Consider the following 22,067-nt stretch of genomic DNA (forward strand, 5'->3'; position numbering starts at 1 on the left):
TCCGAAATATTGAAAAATATTTTAATATAAACTTAAATTAGAGAAATGTAACGCCATTCTTACAGTGGTAATAGCGCTTTAAATACCCCAAGGACAAAAAGAGGTGAACGCGTGCTGCAGAAGCGATTACTGAAAGATGAACGACCAGTGGCTGTTAAACTCATTCTGAGCATCTCAACTGTGATTTACGCACACTCCTTGAATCTTTGCGGCAAAAAAGGGATGTGTTATAATGTGACAAGAACAACACAAAAAAGATATTATAAAAATATATTAAACCTCACCTTTTTCCCCACCTTTTGTGGGGAAAAAAGGAAAAGATCCATAAGGAATGATGAACAGGTATAAAATACAGCCACAATAATCAAAGAAAAGGAGGTTTGGAAGGTAGGTCACAAAATACGCTGAGAGGATTGTTTATTGTGGAAGTGAGCAAGTCAGGAAATTCCATTGCAGGAAAAGGGAGGGAGCGAATCAGCAGCATTAATAATTGATTGTTCTCTTTTCTCAGTGTCAGGACGTGGGACGTTTCAGAAGGTAGAACTCCATGTGATTCACTGAGTTCCTTCATCAGCAGCTGCAGTTCCTTTCACAAACACTCGTACAGTCAGTGTGCAAGAGGAAACAAGGACGTCCTTTAGGTTGGCAAACAGGGATGTGCGAATTGAGCAATTAAATATCCCTGTCTTCCATTGAAAGGGAACTTCATTTCGGAGAGTTAAGTCATCGGTTTTTTTTTCAAAGAAACAAGTCGCCGGGACAGGTAATTATTACGTTTGCTTTGAAACCTAGTTAGTTGATCCCGTTTGCGGGACAAAAGGGGAGCTCTCCGTTTACTATGGTGCTGAAATCAGTGTAAGGGAAGTGTGCACCGTTCGTTCTTTGTGGATATATGACATACAGTATGCAAGGAAGGTTCAGCTAAGGTAATGTGCTAGATTCCTGAACAAATAATAAACAAGGATTCCTAAAACGGTATCGTCTTCATAACATAAAACAATTCGGGTCACAAGAATAAATCAGTGAAACCGTAATGCATTCAGTAAACACTAGAGGTTACAGAGATAATATCTTTAATAACCGCATAGATAATAACTGGATAGAAAGTTTCCTGTTTAGAAACGGATTATCCCACTCCGCAAGACAATTAATATTTCCTAACCTCACGGAGAACTTGAAAATCAGAGGCAAACGAGAAGAACATATATTGACATTGAATCCATATACAGTTCCCACATAAGACATTTTAAGTTGCAGTTTCCTCCCCTCGGCTGTCCCGAGAATGCGATATTTTAAGCGTATTCACGTTTATTTTAAATACTGATGCACTTAAATTCCACAACTTTAAGACAGGTGTATGTATATTCTTCATTCAAGGTGACAGGAACACTGCAATTTTGTGTTTATTTTAATCATGGTAAGGTGAAACGCTGCAATAACCGATTAAATTATTTTATTTTCGTTTTAAGCAACAAAGTATATATTTTAAAACGTTTTAATTAAAAATACGTTATGTTTTCTGCTCTTGTCGTTAGATGAAAGACAAGGTTAGAATGACCTTTGAAAGCAATCTATTCAGGATATTTAACCTCCTTAGAAGTATTATCATACTGTCTTTAACACAATGGAAGGAAACAGTGTTTTTTGCTTATAATAAAAATGAAGTTGTGTTATGTGTTATAAATTTTAGATCTGGCAAGAAAGGACTACTTTAACTGTCTACTCTGAATGTAAGATTGTAAAGCAGAAGAAGGAAGGAATTAAAAGCCATCACCATGGACTTTGTTATGAAGCAAGCATTAGGAGGTAAGTTCTTGATCATGCCTTTTCTTCAAGTAGTTTCAGAAACCTTAAAACTGCACAGTACCACAAAGAATGGACCTTGAAAAGTTACAGATAACATATACAGTACGTATTTTAAAGGGGATGTTTTATTATTAATTTGCATAATGTGCACTATATTTTTATGGTCTCTATCATTATACCTTGGATAACTCATTAAAAAGTAATTTTTTAGCTTTGAATTTGTGAAGTGTCTTGGGTAGAAAGCTTGCTAAATGGCAACACTTTCTTTTTATAATGTTCATTTTTTTAATTTAAGTTCAAAAGTAATTCTGCATTTTGCATTTTCTGCATACAGAGCTTTATGGAATATGTCAGCTTTACAACTATTCAATAGAGGATTAGGACTTTTTCATGGATGCGTGTACTGGCTTTCATCCAGTTGTGATTCAGCATTTAGATAGAACTGCAGGAATTTTATTCTGCAGGGAATAATAAAAGCCTACTCAACAACTAAGGTCTCCTGTACACTATTTGTTGTGCAGAACATATTTATTTTTACTTGAAACAACGTAGCGCAACATGTCAAATTGTGGTGTGAGTGGAAAACATATATGTTGACAATGATTTAATTAGTTATATCTGCATTTTAAAATGTAATATACTTTATTCCCCAAACTAGGATTCCCACAAGTCAGAACCTCACAGTGATCCTTGCCCTTGCTTATTTCTTACTTCAGTTTACCACATTTTGCTAACTGTTCAAGGTGTTGTTAATTTCAATAGTATTATACATTTTAGCCTATTGCAATGACATCAGTCATTGGTAAACAATCTGACATTTGGACATATGTCTTTCAGACCATTGTTTCCCAATCGATTACTATACATTTTCATTTTTCCAGGATGACTGCAAATCCAAATCTTAGTATAAGAAACTAACAAAAACACAAACAAAATAATGGTTGCTCTAACTTATGGGATATATTTCACAAGTACGTCTCTTAAATGCTTTTCATAACCTTGTTTTAATATGTACAACAAAATATGGGAATCCATATTTCATAAATCCATACCACAGGTTGTAGGGTAAGTGCATTGTATGAAGGAGTAACATATTGAGACATGTATTCATGGATGTTTTACCAATTGTATGTTTTCTTTTAAGAAACAGTTTATTCTACTGTTCTCATGTTTATTTAATCATGTGTGGCAATGCATGAACCTACTGACATGATGAATTTCCAGGCACAGACCTGCTGATTGAAGGGAATATTCTGCAAAGAGGTGAAATGGGATTCATTCCATTAAACAGCCTTTAGATAAGACCATTTGTCAGGTCCATGGTCCAGTACACAGCTACATCGATAACGAAAATGACTAAAATCTACTGAACTGTGCGCAAAATAATTTTACTCTTGAGAGAATTGAGATATGTCAAGGCTTTCATGGTCATGTTGATTTTTTTTTCTCTGTGGGCTGAACATGAGCCTTTTACAGCTACTGCAAAAATGTGGGTTTTCTTTTCACATTGTGCAGCTTCCTTCACTTCACCATGTGCTGTGGTTGATTTGTAATGTCTTTTTCATGAGTAACATGATACTTTGAGTTTAACAATGACATTTTCTAAACATTACTGAAATATAAGAACTTTGAAAAAAAATCCTTTGCAGCTTTTACTCAGACAGTCCTCTCATATAGGCCTGGCATTATCCTTACTATATATTTATTTATATATATTTAAAGCACTTTGTGTTTTTTCTGCCAGTTCATCTGGACCATTTGACTTCACATAAATCAATATTCAGCCAGCATTCTAATGGTTCTCCAAATCTAAACCATTGGCTTAACATGTGTTTAATGTAAACTGACACTGTCCATCCATTCATTTTCTAAACTGCTTTATCCAGCAATGCATCAAGGGGGATGCCAGAACCAATCCTGGCAAGAAACCACTTAAGAATAGATAGGCAACATGCAAAATGAATGTCTATCATTAAACTCAATCTTCCAACATTCGCATGACATTCCCAGAAATGGAAGTTGAGAGATACCGTATCTAAGTTATGATAACAGATTAACTTCAACATAATTGAAACAGGATTAAAGAGGTCTTTACAAATTTGGCTTGTAAGTAGAAATGTAGAAATTAAATTTTATAATTTTGGCATATTATAATTACAGAGTCTATCATTTTATATTTTGCTGGGGAGCACTCTTTGTGGAATAAACTTGTCATTAATACATAGTATTAACAGTATCAATTTGTTTGTCAGTGTAAAATTGCTCTTTCTATAAGGAGCAGGAGTAGAACTCCTTCCTCATTAATCAACCCTGTGTGCAGTAGCTGTGTGTAATGTTCAAGTAAAGGAGATATTAAATATTTTAGACATTTTATTTTAAAAATTTGATTGTTCCGGTGTTGAATTTGGTGGTACACAACATGCAACCAAAGTGGGCAATTTGGTTTCTGAATTTGATCTTTTAAAGGTGACTAATATCCACAAATATGAGTACTGAGGTGTAACTGCACAGTGATTAGATGCTTATGGCATTGTACGATCTCTATTTTCTCTTACTGTAGCACACAGTTTTGAAATTAACCATTTCATTCATGACATTTTTTTAATTATGAGTATTGTTTCTTACTAATAACATCTATGAAATAATTTGAAACCAAAAGCCACCTTTTTCTTGTACTCAGTGTTTCAGCTGGAGTTTGATAGATGCCAAATAGAGCTAGATGTATGAGGCAGAAGTTCCTCAAGTGTCGTCATCGCTCACATGCTGTGTGGTTGCAGATAACAGACAATGAGGAAGTTCCTTTGTTTTTTTGTAATTGGATGTTGTGGCATTACGTGGGGGGGTGCCCAGTATGGAGGCGGAGCCCAGGTAGAAGGGCGACGCCTTGTCTTTGTAGTCCCAGATGTCTTCGCTTCTAGATGATGAGCCATAGATGGGCAGGTCCTATAAAGGCACACTGGACCCCTCCCAAAGGGATGAGCAGGCCCCCCCTTTGGAAGGGGGATTTTTACACCAACAGTCCCGGGGGGAATTACACTCATGTAGGGTGTTCTTTTGCTTTTCTTTTTCTTTTTTTGCCTGTCTTGCTGTGCAGTCCCACAGGGGCAGACTGTTCCTTTTCCACAAGTTTTATTTTTGTTTTTACCTTACACACCCTGTTCTACCAGACTGGATCCTGCTAAATAGGATAAATCTAATCTGGTCACTGCTGTGCTAGCAGTTCTTTTTTTCCCAGGCTGGACCCTGCAAAATAGGGTACGCCCAGCTGGGAGGTCACGAGGCACAGCAGTACACTTTTTGTTTATTTTTCACCTCTTTTTGTATTATTTGTGGTCCTTGCTACCCTCACATCAGTACTTCCATCCCCTCACCCGGGGCGCTGACTTTTTAACGGTGCTCGCCACAGCACCTCTCCCACCCCACTGTCACAATGTTTAGTATATCAACCCTCTCAATAATAATTGCAAGACGGCTAGAACTGTTAGCAGTATGGTTAGTTTCCAAGCAACTAACATTGTTTTATACTGTGGAAAAGTATTATGATAGTAGGAATAAGATGGATGTTAGCAGCAACAAACAAATGTTTAGGAATTATTTTGAGTTTAAAGTAACAAAAGCACTGACTTTTGTAATTAGAAATCAAGAGAGGTTATTAGTACGAAACATTAGTTCCATAAATAAAGAGTGACTCATAATAAAAGATAAAGATTGAAGCTGAAAAACATAAACTGCAATATACAGTACCAATAACTTTCCTATAATTACATGGTATGTCATGTAATTGCACAATTTTGCACTAGTGCTGCAATATTAGTACAGTATATCCTTATTTAATTTCTACATTACATTTTTAAAGATTGGTTTAATGTGTACATTTAAATATTTTGTACAAATACAAATTTAATAATAACTATATTACTACAGTAAATGCATATTATTATTGGGGCAGTATAGAGTGGTAGGTAAGTCTCTGGTCCCTGCTGCAGACATAGAGTTATACCTAAAATTAAGAGTGCATTACCTCATTTGGTCCACTCTACACATATAAATGATGACCAGTATTTCCGGGGATAATCATCTCAATGGACTGGTGTCCCATCTGTGAGGGTGAGTCGCATGCTTTTTCATACATTTAGTGCAAGGAAAACCAGAATAATCTCTGGTCTGTTGAGCCACTGTAGCTTGGATATGAAATTACCCATGAACATATTATGATTGTCAAAGGCATTGACAAAATCAACACAGAAGGCCTCTTCAAAATGAAGTGTAAACCATGAACCAGAAGACACAAGTGGAAACTATGTGGAAGAGCTTTTAAACCCCCCCCCCAGTAGGAAACCCTTCTTTACCCAAATGGGTTTGGGAGTATAGAACAACCTACCCAGGCATGTGATAGATTTCAGTACCTTGGCTTCTTTCAAGTAATAGCTCCATGAGATCCTTCGATCAATAAGCTGCTAACTACCAAACATGCCATATGAGAAGTCTCGAAAGAAAAGAAGATCTGAGCATTATCTGCATCTTCTGCATACAGAAAAGGTGATCAGAGCAGAAGTCATCAAAGAATAATGGAGACATTCTAGACATCTTTCAATGAAAGCTGTGTGATTTTTAAGAAATGGCTTAGACAGATTTTGTTAAATTAGAACTTGAGAAATTTTGAATCATTTTTTTCATATTGGATAATGTCAAACAAACTTGATTAATCATCTAATAACACAAGCAATTTGATATTTCAGAAGGAAAACATTCTCATGTGGACATATTTGTTGACGCTGGTGGAATATTTTCTCAAGCAGATAAGCAAGTACTTGAGCACCTAGGTTTAAAGTTCTTTGGTGTTAGTGTTTCAACAGGTGAAAGACATTTTAATTTTTAAAGAGTATCGTGATCAGGCAGCCATCTGGTTCATGCAGAAAAAGTGTTTTATCTTATTGAAATTGTACTGTTCCCAGAATGATACCTATTAGCATTAACTGGATACATAGTTTTTGAACTACAGTATAAAATGACATTAAGTATTATAACAACTTAGGCTGTGCAAAAGTCAAACCTGATATTCCCAAATTTTACATCAAATGATGCAGTAGTATCAAAGAATAAGACTTTAAAATGTCAAAGAGGTGGGTCATACTGATGTTTTGTTTGACAAAAGAGCACTTTTTTGTGCAAAAAAACACTGTCACATTGCAGTATCCAGTTTCTTGCCATGCCAAACTACCAGGTTTGGAATTGATTACCTACCAAGCTTTAAACCAGAAGAAATTTAGAAAGATAAAAGTAAACAATATAAATTTACTAGAGGCTTTCAGGCTTTGAAGCCTAATGATTTAGCATGTGGTGAGAATGCAGAATGCCAACTAGACCAGCCAGCTAAACTCACATCTGTAGACTTGAAAAGTAAAGATCAGAATCCTTATTTAGTAAGGAACCAGATAAAGCAGGTATCTTGGTTATCTAGGACAACTGCAAAGCAGGATAAACCTGTTTCCAGATCTTTTTCTGCAACATCAGTATCCATAGTGTGTATTGAGCAGTGCATTCACTCAGCAGTTTTGTAGGCAGAATTTATATCACAAATACCAATCCAAAAAAGCTTGTCATACGCAAATTTAATAAAATGCACAAAAAAAGCAGTATGAGAAATACTTAGGTGTTCATGTTGACAAATCTTTTACCTCTTCTGAAATGAAAGGTAAAACATGAACCAGAAGATAAAATTGATTATTTACTTAGAAATGCACTAAAACAGAGTACAGGAGATACTTCTTTATGCAAAGGATTGAGGGAGTATGGAATAGGCTACACAAATATACCATCATAGTCTGACTTCTGTCACTTAAAATGTTATGGAAACAACTACTTGAACTAAACAACAGGATCATCTACAGCACATATAAATAAGGGACAGACAACAAGGATCTTGAAAAGACAGGTCTTGCTTAAATTGAGTAACAACAGTGATGGAAGCTCAGAACATTCAATTTGCGTATATTAGACTTCCAGAATGTTTCTGATAAAATCCATATAAAAAGATCAAACTACAGGCATTTAGTGAAATGAGTGTTCTTGAACTGAGAATTAGTTTATAAAAAACAGTGTGCAGATGAGGCGTGAATTCACAAAATGGGGTGTTGTACTGTACCTCATGGATCTATACTAAGACCACTGATCTTCCTAATTACATCAATGATCTTGATCCTGGTAAAGTTAGTAAACTAGACATTTTTGCAGCTGACAAGATAGTAGTATTTGCAAACACTATATAAGCAGCAATTGAAATAAAGATAAAATTTAAGACTGGATAAACACACAAAAGATAATATTTTGGATGAAAAAAAGTTACTGTACGTTTCATATTAAATCTTTTTCTGAAGGTTTATTACAGAAAGATGTATACAAAGTCTTCTGCCAGATACTGTCTGCAGTATCTGTGTCTTTTTCAGTAAAGGTTTATTTCATTCCACCTGCCCAAACAGGCAAGTTTATATAGGAGCCAGGATATTCTCAGTGAAAGCACATTGAATCCCATATCAGACAATGAACCATGACTTTAAATTTTTAATGTCATTGTTAGCATCACAATGGCACAGGTAACACATTTCCTTCTTGCTCAGCTACTCATTTTAGAAGGAAAGCCTGGGACCTGGGAGCCGTCTGGAAGGAATAAGAGCAAGCTACATCACTTGACCCTACTTGCGATTGAACCCGGGACCTTTCAGTCAAGAGCTAGACACCCTTGCCATCTGAGCTTCCACAGCTCCTAGATGGATCAGTTACTGAGCATTATTTTCCTATTTGTTTCCAGTTTACTTTTTCTGCTTTGTTAAGTAACCACTATAATGTTAAATAATTGTCTTTTGTATCATACTTACCACATTTTGTTATTTTTAATAAGTATGGTACTAAAAACAGCGCACCTCTGACTCGAGGGAAAAAAGAAGTGTTGTACTGCATGTTCACTGACACTTATTGATTTATCTTCTGACCTAAAAACAGTCATCTCTTTTTGCTGAGCATGCACAGTTTTAGCTGTGTAATTAGAAGAAAGAGCATGTGATGGGAACTACAGCAAAGCACTTATGCATTAACAAGAACTATGTTATAGATGACTTGATAATTTATTCAATTCACACAGTACCATGGTTAGACTCCCCATAACAAATATTAGTAATTTGTCAAAAAGGAATGCTTTGCTGTGGTATTTGCTGAAGGAAGACAGAGAAGATTGCACAAAACGTACTGCATGATAACCACCATTAAATAATTAAAAATTTGAATGTCCTCTTTGATATTTATCTTTCCATTCCCAGAACTGAATCCTAGTTTTTTTTTTTTACTGATATAGCATAATGCATTAAAAAGTATTTATTGTGAATCTGAAGAGAGGAAAAATATAAACAGTTAACAATGTTAAGTAGTCCCTTCATCTGCTGTAAGAATTCAAAACTGTATAATGTTGAGTCTCATTATTAGGAAACCATATTATGCATTTGTAAACTGTAATGTCAGCGGCCAAGCATAAACACACTCAGGAGACTGAAAGGACCAAACACAATACACAATACACTTTTTTATCAAAGATGTTATGAACAGAAAAAAAAATCAGATCAGCAGAGGAGACTTTGATTGTGAATCTTGTTTATACTTAAGTGCCCATCATAGGTACTGTGTGAGCAAAGTTAAAACTTTTCTTTACATTCAGTCAATTTGTATTTGTGTTTGTAAGATTAATATGAATAATAAGCACAATATAATATATATTCTATTTTTGGGTAATTTAATGGATATATTTGATCAATAAAAGCAACAGAAGCATACTATGTGTTCAAATTTGTTAAGTGAACACAAGTATTAGGATACATCAACTTTAAGTACATTTTAGAGTGTAAAAGTCATTGTTTGATTGCATGGCTCTTTGATGCACAAATCACATAACATCTGAGACTTATAGAGCTCATCAAACCCTTTGTATAACCCTTGCCTTGAAGGTACTGAAGGTACTCCTCCTGTTTGACTTCAATGTAAGCCTGCTTGTGTCTGAGAAGTTGCAGGGGTCACTTAAACTGGAACCTGAAGGAACTTTGTCTGACTAATCCTTCTTCTACCTGAAGGCACTAAGCTGTTTGAGCTCCATGGTTTGGGAGGTCCCAGTAACATTCAGCTAGCGACATGGCCTAGGCTTAAACTTCCAAAATCTGCTTTGTTGAACCAAACCTGCACTCAGAATAAGCTCCTTTACTGGTTGAGCCAGTCTAGAGCCCACATACTGTATGACTTTTAAATGCATCTACTGTATTAATCCTGTCTTTTATTAAACCTGAAACAGATTAAGCTTCTTTTGTCTTAATAATTTTACCCCTGAGTCTTGTTGATCTTTTTGGGATTTTACCTTAGTTTACTTTGTGTTTTGAAGATGCTATTGTTGTGTATAAACCATATACTGCATACAGTATATACTCTGTTAAACCAGATGTTGTCTAAATATGCCACTATAAGAGTTTATATACCAACATGCTAGTACATGTGTTGTTTCCAAATAGTTAAGAAATCAAATTACAGTAAGAAAATAATATTAAAAGAACTTTAGAGATTGCACATCAAAAAGTTATTTTGAAAAACATAATTGTTGCAGTGCATATCATGCTTTTATTTCTTTCCTGGTTGTTGTTTATTCTAAACAAATGTTCTGTGTGTTTTATACTATTACTAACCAAGTACAAGCTTGGTAATACATTTATGCTTGGAGTACACAAAAAAGGTCCTAAAGAAGTCAAGAAACTTTCTTGGCTGGATACGTAGAGGACTAGGTGGCAATGGGAGAGTGTAATAATTCTCAAAAGAATGCTTATATTGTATATTGTATTTGTCTTTCTAAGGATGGAGCAAAAGGTAAATGACAAACCAAATACCTACAATAAACTAAAAGGAATCTATTGTTGCTTTTTTAATCTTTATATATTAGCAGATGTATAGAGATTAACAGAAATAATGGATATTTTCATGTATACAACTAAGTATTAATGTTCTACTGTATATATACCGTGCATACATCTTTTTTTGTTCAGTCTTTGTGAAGTGAATTTGTGAAGTTTGAAAACCATTCTGTAAGAGAAGCGACCTGTTTTAATTTAATAGGAAGAATTCCACATGTAAATGATCAAAGTGATGAACATTGATTGAGAGAAAGAAAGAGATACGTCTGTTCTTGGAATAAGTGCACTGCAGCCTTCAGTCTGCTCCTGGACTTCAGTTGCTTCAGGCCTCCATTTGCTTTAAGCCAATAGAAATAAAGACACCAAGACAGCAGAAACCTATTCTGGGAGAAAGTGCCACATTTAGTCAGAACTGCAGCAACCTAACAGCCTTAGGAGAACACAGAAAGACCACCCACAGAGAAGAGACATTAGACATGTGCCTGAAGACCCATCACCCATCATCAGGGAAGATCAATCAGGATATTAACCAGGCAGAAAGGGAGTCCATTCCTTACCTCTCTGCAAATGATAGAGATGGTATTTAAGGCACAAACTCCACTGAACACAAGATGTGGGTAGCAAGTGTGCACTAAGGAGATCCTCAGCTGGAAGTCCTGAATTTCTAGATACCCAAGATGGGTCCTCAGGAGGGGAAGAGTTCCTAAGAAGTATGGAAATCCAAGGAATAAAGTTATAGAAGATTGATTACTAGAGAGACCTACATGTATGAGGGCTTCACTAAAAAGTGATATGCAATGAAGATATGATGCAGGAACAACACTCCTGAAATTAGTGCAATTTCAAGGAATGCAAAAAAGATAATTTCAGAAAATCTTGTCATAGAAGAGGTATCTCGTATGTGAGATGATCCAGAATGGGAAAAGAGAGACTGCCATGCCAAAGTTGTGCTGAAAGAAAAAAAGAACAACTGTCTTGATATAGTGTTGAGGTACAAAAAGGAGGAGAGGAAGGGGGATCTCACCAGAGGGTCTAAAGAAGATCAAATTAGCTCTCTTCTTACCAGGAGAGGAAACAGAGAGAATTCACATCCATATCCACATCAAAACTGAAAGGACTCCACTAAGACGATCAGCTAATTATCCTAATATTCAAGAAGCATTCATTGGTACACGCTAACTTGGGCAATATGGGAGAGAAAATTCTGAGCTCAAATACCACTGGGCTCTGACTAAATCATAATAGCTCAGACCAGCTGTAGAAACAATTCAATGGTATGGCCACCAGGAAAGGGTGATTCTCTACAACTTTATCTACTGTCTCTTATATTGAATAGTGGCTCATTTATCTGTACCGATACCATTGTCCAGCATTATTGTTTCTAAGACAATGGCAGCCACTGTATTATTTTCTTTCTTGTGTACTTCTGGATCTCTCCATTGTGTGGTTCTATAGCGGAAGGGAAGGAACTGTCCAGCACTGGGGTAAAACAATAGATGCCACCAAAGCCTGGTACCTTCCAAAGTACCTTCCAGTACTCCGTTATATATAACAGAAAATGCAGGTATAAATAAACCACAATTAAGCCAGAAGGCTCTATCTGTACCTTATTCTTTATCATATTAAAATTCATTTCAAGCAGTCCTCCAAACAAAGGATTATCTGCCATCCTTATGAAAAATGAAACTGAGGTCCTGACTATGTTACCATTAAAGATCAGTTCAGTTCACTTTATTGTCATTCTACACTTATACAGATGTACAAGAGAGAACGAAATATAGTTTATCCTGGCCCGATGTGCACAATACACTAGAAACAATTAGCATAATGTTACAGTACAGTACAAAAGAACACACACGAGTGGGGGACCGAGAAAGAGTAGGTAGATAAATAAATAAATAAATGGGTATTTACAGTAGTACAAGTAGTAATGTGCAAATAAGCATTCTGAAATGCAGAGGTGGTGGGGAGGGGGGGGGAAACAAGTGCAGACAATAGTGCACGACATAGTCATAACACGACACGACAGTGAGACGGGGGTGATGGCACAGCAGTGGGTGGTTTATCAGTAGGTGGTGATCAGTCTGTGTGCTGTTTTCAATTCAGTAATCTAACAGCCTGCAGTAAAAAGTTATTCCTGACCCTGGTGGTGCTGGCTCGCAGGCTGTGATACCGTCTTCCAGAAGGCACGGGTGTAAAGAGACTGTGAAAAGGGTGAGAGGGGTCTTTGATGACGCTATATGCTCTCCTGACACACCGCTTGTTCTTGATGCTCTGGATGGTGGGCAGTGAAGTCCTGGAGTTGGACTGGGCTGTTTTCACCACACGCTGCAGAGCTCCCCGGTCAGAGACAGTGCAGTTCCCATACCAGATGGTGAGGCAGCATGTCAGGATGCTCTCGATGGCTCACCTATAGAAACTGATGAGGATAGGAGGAAGAAGACCAGCTCATTTCAGTCTCCTCAAGAAGTGGAGACACTGTTGTGCCTTTTTGACTAAGTTTGATTTATTGTGGGTCCAAGAGAGGTTTTCAGTGATATGCACCCCCAGAAACTTGAAGCTATGCACTAACTCCACCACTGAACCATCGAAACATAGGGGAGTATGGACGGCCCGAGTTCTTCTGAGGTCGCCATCTCCCTGGTCTGTCGACATTGAGAGACAGATTGTTGTCCTTACACCAGGCTGCAAGCTGCTCCACTTCATCCATGTAGGCTGATTCATCGCTGTTAGTGATGAAGCCCACAACTGTGGTGTCATCAGCATACTTGTTGATATGATTACTACTGTATTTGGCAACACAGTCGTGGGTCAGCAGGGTATACAGCAGTGGGGTAAGCATACAGTCTTGTGGTGCAATGATGGCATGGGAAGTGTTACCATGGATCCTCACAGCCTGGGGCCTGTTGGTCAGGAAGTCCAGGATCCAGTTGCGCAGTGGAGTTTTCAGTCCCAGGGAGGACAGCTTGTGTATCAATTGTTGGGGGATGATGGTATTGAATGGTGAACTGAAGTCTATGAACAGCATTCTGAAATAACAGTCTTTACCCTCCAGATAGGTCAGGGCCAGATGTACTGCAGCGGCAATGGCATCTTCGGTGGATCTGTTGTAGCGATAGGCATACTGGTGTGGGTCTAATGTGGGTGAGATAGAGGCCTTGATGTGTGACATGACTAGTCTCTCGAAGCACTTCAAAATGATTGGGGTGAGTGTGATGGGGCGATAGTCATAGATGACAACCTGGCCTACCAAAAGGTTCCCCCTAAATTCAAATGGTGAAATCATTTTTCTCAATCTGTGACACTGCGTGTGCATAATGAGCACCACATGTCCACCTGGTGGATGCTGCCCTTTCAGTATTAGATGAAGTGGGTAACCTCTTATATGTGAAACACTTTGAGATGTTTTGGGATGAAACACACTATATAATTTGAGGCATTATTAACATTAAAGCTTAGGCACAGATCCCATGTCTCAAAAATATTTACTTAGCTTCCACATTCTGATATAAATCCTGGAGAAGCAACAACAAGAAACCTTTGTTTATTTGGCACTGCTTTCATTCCTGTGGCTCTGCCATCACTGCTTCAGCTTCACTGGGTTCCTAAAGGGAATTGAGATAATCATGCTCATGGCATGGCCAGACTGCTGTGTCTTAGTTAAGGAGTCTGAACCAAAACTGCAACAGATAAATTCTACTGAAGAATATTTGAAATGTTTTTCATCTTTTATATCAGTTGTACACACTCTCAAACATAAATGTCTTGCTGATATTTCATCTGAAGGTTTCTCTCCTCTTTTTCAAGAAATGAATTGCTATATAGTTCTCTTTTATGAAGACAAGCAGCATGTGCCAATACAAATTTTCATACAGATATCTGAGAGCTGATATTAAAATGTCCATGTCCGACATAAAAATGATTGTTTATGGAACACGTCATGCATTGCTTCGATTACAATTCAGTAGTTGTCATCTTGCATTTGTAACATGTATGTGTTGCTTATTATTTCTGACCATAGTCAAATGCTAATTTAAGATTATTGAATTATGTTCTCCCACCCTTAAGATGTCCATGTTAGACAACTTATGATTTATACAAAGTTATATTTGCGTACATACATGAGAATATATTCATACAAACACATATACATATATCCATAAATAATGTTGGTTAACAAATGAAAATGTCAAGTTATTATTGCAGTATTTGTTTATGATTATTGTTACTGCTGTTTTTTTTTCTCTGGTTGGCTGTGGCTGTTATTCTCGGGAATAACGCATGGAATAATGCATATTAAGCAAATGGGACCTTGAGTGACAAAATCATGTGAGACTCAAATGTGATTTTACTCTTGAAGAGGTATAAGTTGTATTTTACATGGTATTTTAAAGCATTTTTTAGGAGAAGAAAGCAATTTATCCTAAATTCCATACTCTTATTTTAGTGAGTGGAAAGAGAATGATGTGTTCGTGATACATTCTTTAAGTACTTACTGGTACTGTGAAGGCAGTTTATTTTAGAAAATAACAATTTTCTATTTAGAAATAATTAAATGCATGTAAAACCCATGAATTATGTGTAAACACAAAGAAGCCTATTAGTATACAGCAGGGTGCCTGAGTATGTCTTTTTTGTTGAATGTCTAAAGCATCTTTAGACATTCAAAGATAATTTTAAGGAAGTTCAGTGTTCGACCAACCCCTAAAAATGTCATCAGAAACCACATTGCCTCTCTCTTTACCCATTCACAGGGTAGTCAACCTGAAAAACAATGTAAAACAAAGACAATCATGTGCAAGGTCTGACTGCTTACATTAAATATGATATGAAAAGAGCTTCATGTCTGCTGTTATGATTGTCTGTTCCTCTGTATAATACAGTATGTCTACTTTACAGACACTGAGAATTTCTATCAGTTTTCATTTAGAAATTCCCATGAAAATATTAATACCACAGTGGGGATTCTTGTTTGGGAAGAGTCACATTTTGTGTCTTAGAGAACTAAAAGATGATAAAATCTCACTTTTAAACCTTAGAAAACACAAAACATTTCTTTGCTTGTGGATGAAAGTCTGTTACCCACAGCGCTACTGAAACCATTGCACCTTATAGTATGATTTTCAGCACCTTCTGTTGTCTTTTCTACTGCACATTTTTGCCATGTTTTCTTAATTCTTCTAGAGGACCACAGGAAAGACACCAACTGCATCATTTTGGCAGGATATTTCAATTTATGCTTGGAATGCACTGCAAGAATTGCACTGCTTAGTGCATCTTAAAACTAGCAGGGAGCAGAATGACTCGTGACTACACTAAAGCTGCAGTAATTTCAGAGGCAGCTTCAGTTACCATCTGCCACTGAGAGATTCCTCCTGAACAATTTATAGTATTGTATCATATGCTTCTTCTTTCAACTGTGTTTTAAATGGATATGCAAATAGCATTTAGAGGAGTTGTTGTTGGTAACAATTGCTGGTTCAGAGAGTTTTCTTCACTGTTGCTATGCTGTCTTGGAGAGTTATAAATTTGTAGTTGATATTAATTTATATTTTTTCCTCAATAACACACAATTGCAGCATTAAATTATTAAAACATTAAAACATTTTGGTTGTATATCATGCAAGGAACAAAGTTGGTATTCAACCATTTCTGTCCTTATGATGATGATGAAATATGAAGTTATAACTGCTGACCCTTTGATTATCAGGCATCATTTTAGTCCGGGGTATATCTTAGTTATTTTTAGCATTCTGCTTTACTACAGACTGATAAAAAAGAAATATATATCTAAGAAGACAGTATTAAAAAGCATTTTCATAGAAATGCTTTTATAACTTTGGATCTTTTATAACTTTGAATTTCACATGTCAGTATAATATAATTGTTCAATTTTTTCAATTGTGCCTTGGTATCATTTTCACAGATGCACTGTTTTCTGATTTTTTAATATTAATATTTTTAAGGTGTTTTTGGAAAAATGTTCTACTGTGTATTCGAAAAAAAATATATATATTCAAAACAGCAAACTATGTGCCTTTGAGGGACAATTAACTATCAATGTGATTTTTAATAATGGTCATAGTATTATTATTAATTCTAGGATTAACACAATCTTTAAACCAAACTTAGTGGTATTGTTGGTTTAACATTTGATTTAAAGCTATACTTTGTGCTTTATGTGACAGAGCTGTGTATTTAAACATTTGAATCTTATCATTCTAAGATTAAGTGAAAAGTTACAGTATAGTACCATTTGAAATGGTTGTAGCTGAAATGAGGTAAGATACAATTAGTTTGGATTAGAATATTGTATATTATATATTGTCTCAATTACCTAGCCACTCAGAAATTAGAAAAAACTCAGAATAAATACAAACAAGTGAAGTCACACAATTGAAAAGGGAGTCATTTGTTTAAATTAATCCTTTTTTAGTTTATTGTGAACATATGTATAGTACGTCTTCATTCATTACTTCTTATTGCAACATTTTTTTTCATATTTGGACTTATGTCAAATTTCGCATTCGCTAATAAATGTTAGAAAATAAAAATCTAATAGACAATTGAGAACTACAGGCATAGTATATGGCTGTAAAATAAACATTTACACTGACACACCTTTGCTAAGTGTTAGTAAAAATACTAATAAATATATGACATAGTTATTAATATACTCTGGATAAAATATGATAACAAATGTGAGACTTCAATTATAAAATGGCATCATTCACATACATTTAACATTAAAAATAAAATTACAATTTGGTATTGATAAATTGCAATCATAACTTTAAGTGTACAAAAATAAAGAACAGTTGTCGTAAGCTTGCATTAACAAAGTCAGTTTTTCTTAGTACTAATCAGCTTTTCCACATACAATTAAAGTCACTTTTTTATTGATAGAATTATGGCATATTCTACCGTATTGTCCTTATACTGTAAGTACAGTACATCTTCTAGGTGGAAAAAAGTAGAATATTTACAGTTTTTAATCAAGTATGTTTTTGGACATTTGATGAATCTGCTGTAGTCATTCTATGCACTGTTTACTAGAATTCCAATTAACTGACTGGTTTTACCTTATTGTAGAATGATTGTTACTGTATATTTGCATAGCTGTTTTTGTCCAAACCTTAGAGGGTTTGAGAAACTGGATAAAGACCAAATAGTTTAAAGATAAGAGCCATAAGAGTAAAGGCCATACTGTGTCATGCTTTCCGCCACACTTCTTGCTAAAACAGTTTGTAGTTTTGCCACCATGTGCACAAAGGACACAAAAATTACCAATCTTTGTAACACTTTTGCAATCATTGCAAAAGAAATGCTTGCAAATTCATTCTTGTTTGGTTTTGGTCATCTTCATTTAAAGGCTTCATTTGCCGGACTGTTCTTATTCATGAGACTGTGTCTTCTATCAATATGAGCAGATTGCTAAGTGGCTTTGCTGTAAATTCAGTGTCATCAGTGATTCCCTTGTGTTTAGGCCTACAGTCTCCTTAAATTTAAGGACGCCAGCTGTGCCTTTAATGATTAATTGTTTTTCAAAGCAATAACCTAGGTTTCACATAATGTGACCGAGGTACTTTATGTACTTTTGTGTCAGGTGTGTTCTTGTTTTTGCATTAGCTCTCCACTGGAAAGCTTAGGAACCTTCAATATGTCTTCATCTCTAAAGCTTTAATTTTCTGACAATCTGCTTTTCTTAGTGTCCAGCTCTCACAATCATTCTTGCTCATTCTTGTTTAATTTAAATATTCAGAGTATTGTCATTCTACAGTATAAACGTTAAGAGGTAGGGGACCATTTAAATATTTGATTTTTAATTAACACTTTTATATATATATGCAAAACAGAATATACTGTTATATGTTCTATAATTATCTTCTATACTTAATTATGTGGAATCTAAAACTGATTAAAATACTGCTAATCTAACTTAAAATCACTTTCCTAGTTGCCTTTATACTGTATGTAATAAAGACTAAGAAATTAGTTTCTGTTAGTTGGTTGCAGACTGTGATACCTTTACTGTAAATCATACCTGGCTGCTCTCATTTCCAGAAAGAAATGTGACTAGGTCACATGTGTTTGATGCAAAGTGTTACTTCATTGTCAGATGTGTTTTTGTTTGTTTTTGTTGGCAGTTGTATTTTATTCTTTAATTCTTTGTTTTGAAAAAAATGTTAAAAAATGTCTCTTGGTCCCTCTTTGAGGTGCAACTGTTAAAACCTACAAATATGAAGGAGATATACAGGATACCCTAACATAAAAAAATAACTTTTCCTTACAATACAGTATATTCTTCCTGGTACATGCATTTAATTTACAATACATGGCCTTCCATTCCTTTATTTGTCACCCTTTAAAAATGAGGAATTAACTAATTTATAGTGTGTTTTAATATGCAAAAGTTTACTATGGTAAATGTTCATGGAATATTGCCTTTAACTATGGTAAATTGTATCATAAAATATTCATACCATGCAGGGTATAACTGTTGCCTGTCACTTACCCAACCCATTCTTTTGCTGTCACTTTTCTTTTGGTTTTTGAGCTATGTCAGTGACTATATCAAAGAATCATTGCCTCACCTTTGAGAAATCACAAAAGCAGGCACTGTATCACACACACACATACACATATATATATATATAAGTCTGTATAAATCTGTTATCTTTTATTCAGTCCCTATAAAATCCAACAGCATGCACCAGCTACCGTTAACATGGCTGGGGAAAATCGACTAGATGGAAAGGTCACATTTTGAACAGGGCATTTCAGACCAGTGCAGATTCAGCCCATTTATCAAATACCATCAATTCATAGAGGCTGCCCTTCATGTTTATCGTCAGTTTGACCTCGCTAAAAGTCAAGCTGGTGCACTGTTATTTGGGAAGAAAAATCCAATCAATATTTCTATTGGTGTTGAAATATAGCCAATTGGATATAAAATCCCACCTGCTTCTGTATTGTAAATCAGTGTGACATCGGAAAAAGCAAAGTGACAGCAATGCACTGCAGCATCTGCTGCATTGACAGAATATGGACAGATGGAGCTGAAAAGGGCTTTGTCCTGTGAAACACCAGCAATATTGTATAAGTTATTGCATACCTTCTGCTGGACTTTCAAAGATACATTCCTCAATTAAAAAAAAAAAACAAGTGGAAAAAGGGTCTTACATTTGTATGAATTTTGTAGTGAAATTATAAAAGATTGTGAAAATATCCAAGTTCCAGGTTCTCTGATATGAGCAGGTTTGTGTGAATCCACCACAGTAATCAACAGCCTATCAAAGCTTTTCTGTACATAATGTATACTACAGTACAAAAACAGTATGCTTATAAAAAAACTTCACCTACTGTATCATCAATAATTTAATAATTTATCTAATTTTAAAAATAATTTCTTACACTGTTATTTTCAAATGCATTTAAATCCAAACCCTGGCAATACTGTTAAGACTTACTGTATAGAACATTGTCGCTGAGTCAAAAGTATATCAGCAGTTCAAATGCTTTGAGCCCCATACTGGATTTTAAAATTTGATTTTTTTAAATTCTGGTTCTCTGAAATTGTTCTATGTTATCCTTCAGAAAATCATATGTTTTAATTACAGTTTTTTCTACCACTGTACTTCACTTTTTAATTCCGGTTCCATATAATCGCTGCCATCCCAACTTGATTGCATTTTCCACTTCATATGTTTAGTGTCACCTCTCATGGTATTAGCACTATAGAATGGCTTTTCATAAATGGCTTCATAAACGTAATCCACTGTACATTATGAAATATCAATACTCAAACTGAGCACATTCTTTAAATAAGCTACTGTAGGTAACAATGTCTTTTTTATTTTTTATATTATAAAGACTAATGGGTGACATTGTGGCACAGTAATTAGCAATATTACTGTACCTTGCAATGCTGGTGTCCTGGGTTCAATTCCTAGGGTAATACCTGTGAGGAGTTGACATGTTCTCCAACTGAGAACAAACTGGTCCGGGTGTGAGTGTGTGTGTTTGTGTCTACGTATGTATGCCCTGCAATGGACTCATGTCCAGTCCAGGGTGTATCTCACCTTGCACCCAGGGCTTCCTGGGTACACCTTGGAGCACCCTGACCCTTAATTGATTGAGTGGTTATTGAAAGTGATGTGATGATTATGACTAATTGTTTTTTTTAATACAAAATATCCCAATTTTGAATCATCATTCGAAAATATCCCTTTTTTGGAATCATCATTATGTACTGGCTCACAGTAGCAACCTCACAACATGACAACATGGGGAGAATGAGGTAGTGGAAATGATGTCATTGTTAGTCTGCAGGTGCTTGAGTTAAACAGCAGAGTCCCTGTTTTGTCAAGAGCTGTGTGAGCCCTGACCAACTAGTCCCAGCTGCAACCTCTGCAGTTCTGAGCCAATAATTCAATGACACCTGGGGAATTTGTGGTCTCAGTCAGCTAGTGACATGACCCAGGTCTGAACTTGCAGAATCTGAATCATATAGAGCAGCCAGAGCATAAAGTAAATTAATTTACCACACAGGAGCCCCTGAGCATAATTGTCTGGGGAATTTCCAAGGAAAAGTTCTATAACTAAATGCTGCAGCAAAATGCTGGTGATGCACTATTCGGACATATCTATTGTCAATTAAACTTAAAATAAATCCATTAAGTAATTGAAATTCAGTGGAGTAGTGTTGAAAGTCAGTAAACTGGTAATGTTTTCATCTTGTTTAAAGCATGAGCTGTCAGCATTCTGTAGGAGTGAAATCTAAAGCTAAAGAACACACAGTCCCACTCTAATACCAAATTAGCACTAAAAGACCTGAGATGAGCTGAAAGGCTTAAGAAAGTCATTGTTTAACTCTAATAAAGAGCTAAGCTAAAATTAGATTTTAAAATGTTTAATCATGTTATGTGATGGGACTTTAATATATTTGTATCAATGTCCTTGTCCAAAGTACAATAAACTGCTTTTAATTCTCAGTCAGAAGCAATGGATATCTAATAATCTCAAATGAATAAAATAAAATGTTGCAATGATAAGTCACTAATAATCAAATGAATTCCACAGAAGGAGAGGAAATATAAAAGAACAATGCCTAGAGACCAAATACACACCTATATAATAATTATATCATTAATCAGAGAAACCTTATTGCTCAAGATGGCTGTTTATTTTATTTCACTACAGGAAAGGTTCAGCAAAATCCCATTGAGGACATGAGGAAATTAGTCAAGCTATGCCCAGTTTCTCACATTTCAGTAGATTGGTGAGATCCGCTAATGAGGTTCACCAGGCAAATAAGCTCCAGCA

At 35.7% G+C, this 22,067-nt stretch overlaps 1 protein-coding gene across 1 annotated transcript in view; it reads left to right on the forward strand.

The window, feature by feature from the left end:
- The first annotated feature begins 233 nt into the window (after positions 1-233).
- The window catches only part of cplx1 (complexin 1), a 60,270-nt gene continuing 38,436 nt past the window's right edge, over positions 234-22,067 (forward strand). Inside the window, exons 1-3 of the mRNA XM_088632240.1 lie at positions 234-387; positions 512-763; positions 1,691-1,806. Of these exons, the coding sequence (XP_088488366.1) occupies positions 1,776-1,806 (31 nt within the window). The 5' untranslated portion in view covers positions 234-387; positions 512-763; positions 1,691-1,775. The remainder of the gene's footprint in view (positions 388-511; positions 764-1,690; positions 1,807-22,067) is intronic.

The sequence above is a fragment of the Lepisosteus platostomus genome, chromosome 1 (genome assembly GCF_059453375.1).
Source record: "Lepisosteus platostomus isolate fLepPlt1 chromosome 1, fLepPlt1.hap1, whole genome shotgun sequence".
Lineage (NCBI taxonomy): Eukaryota > Metazoa > Chordata > Actinopteri > Semionotiformes > Lepisosteidae > Lepisosteus > Lepisosteus platostomus.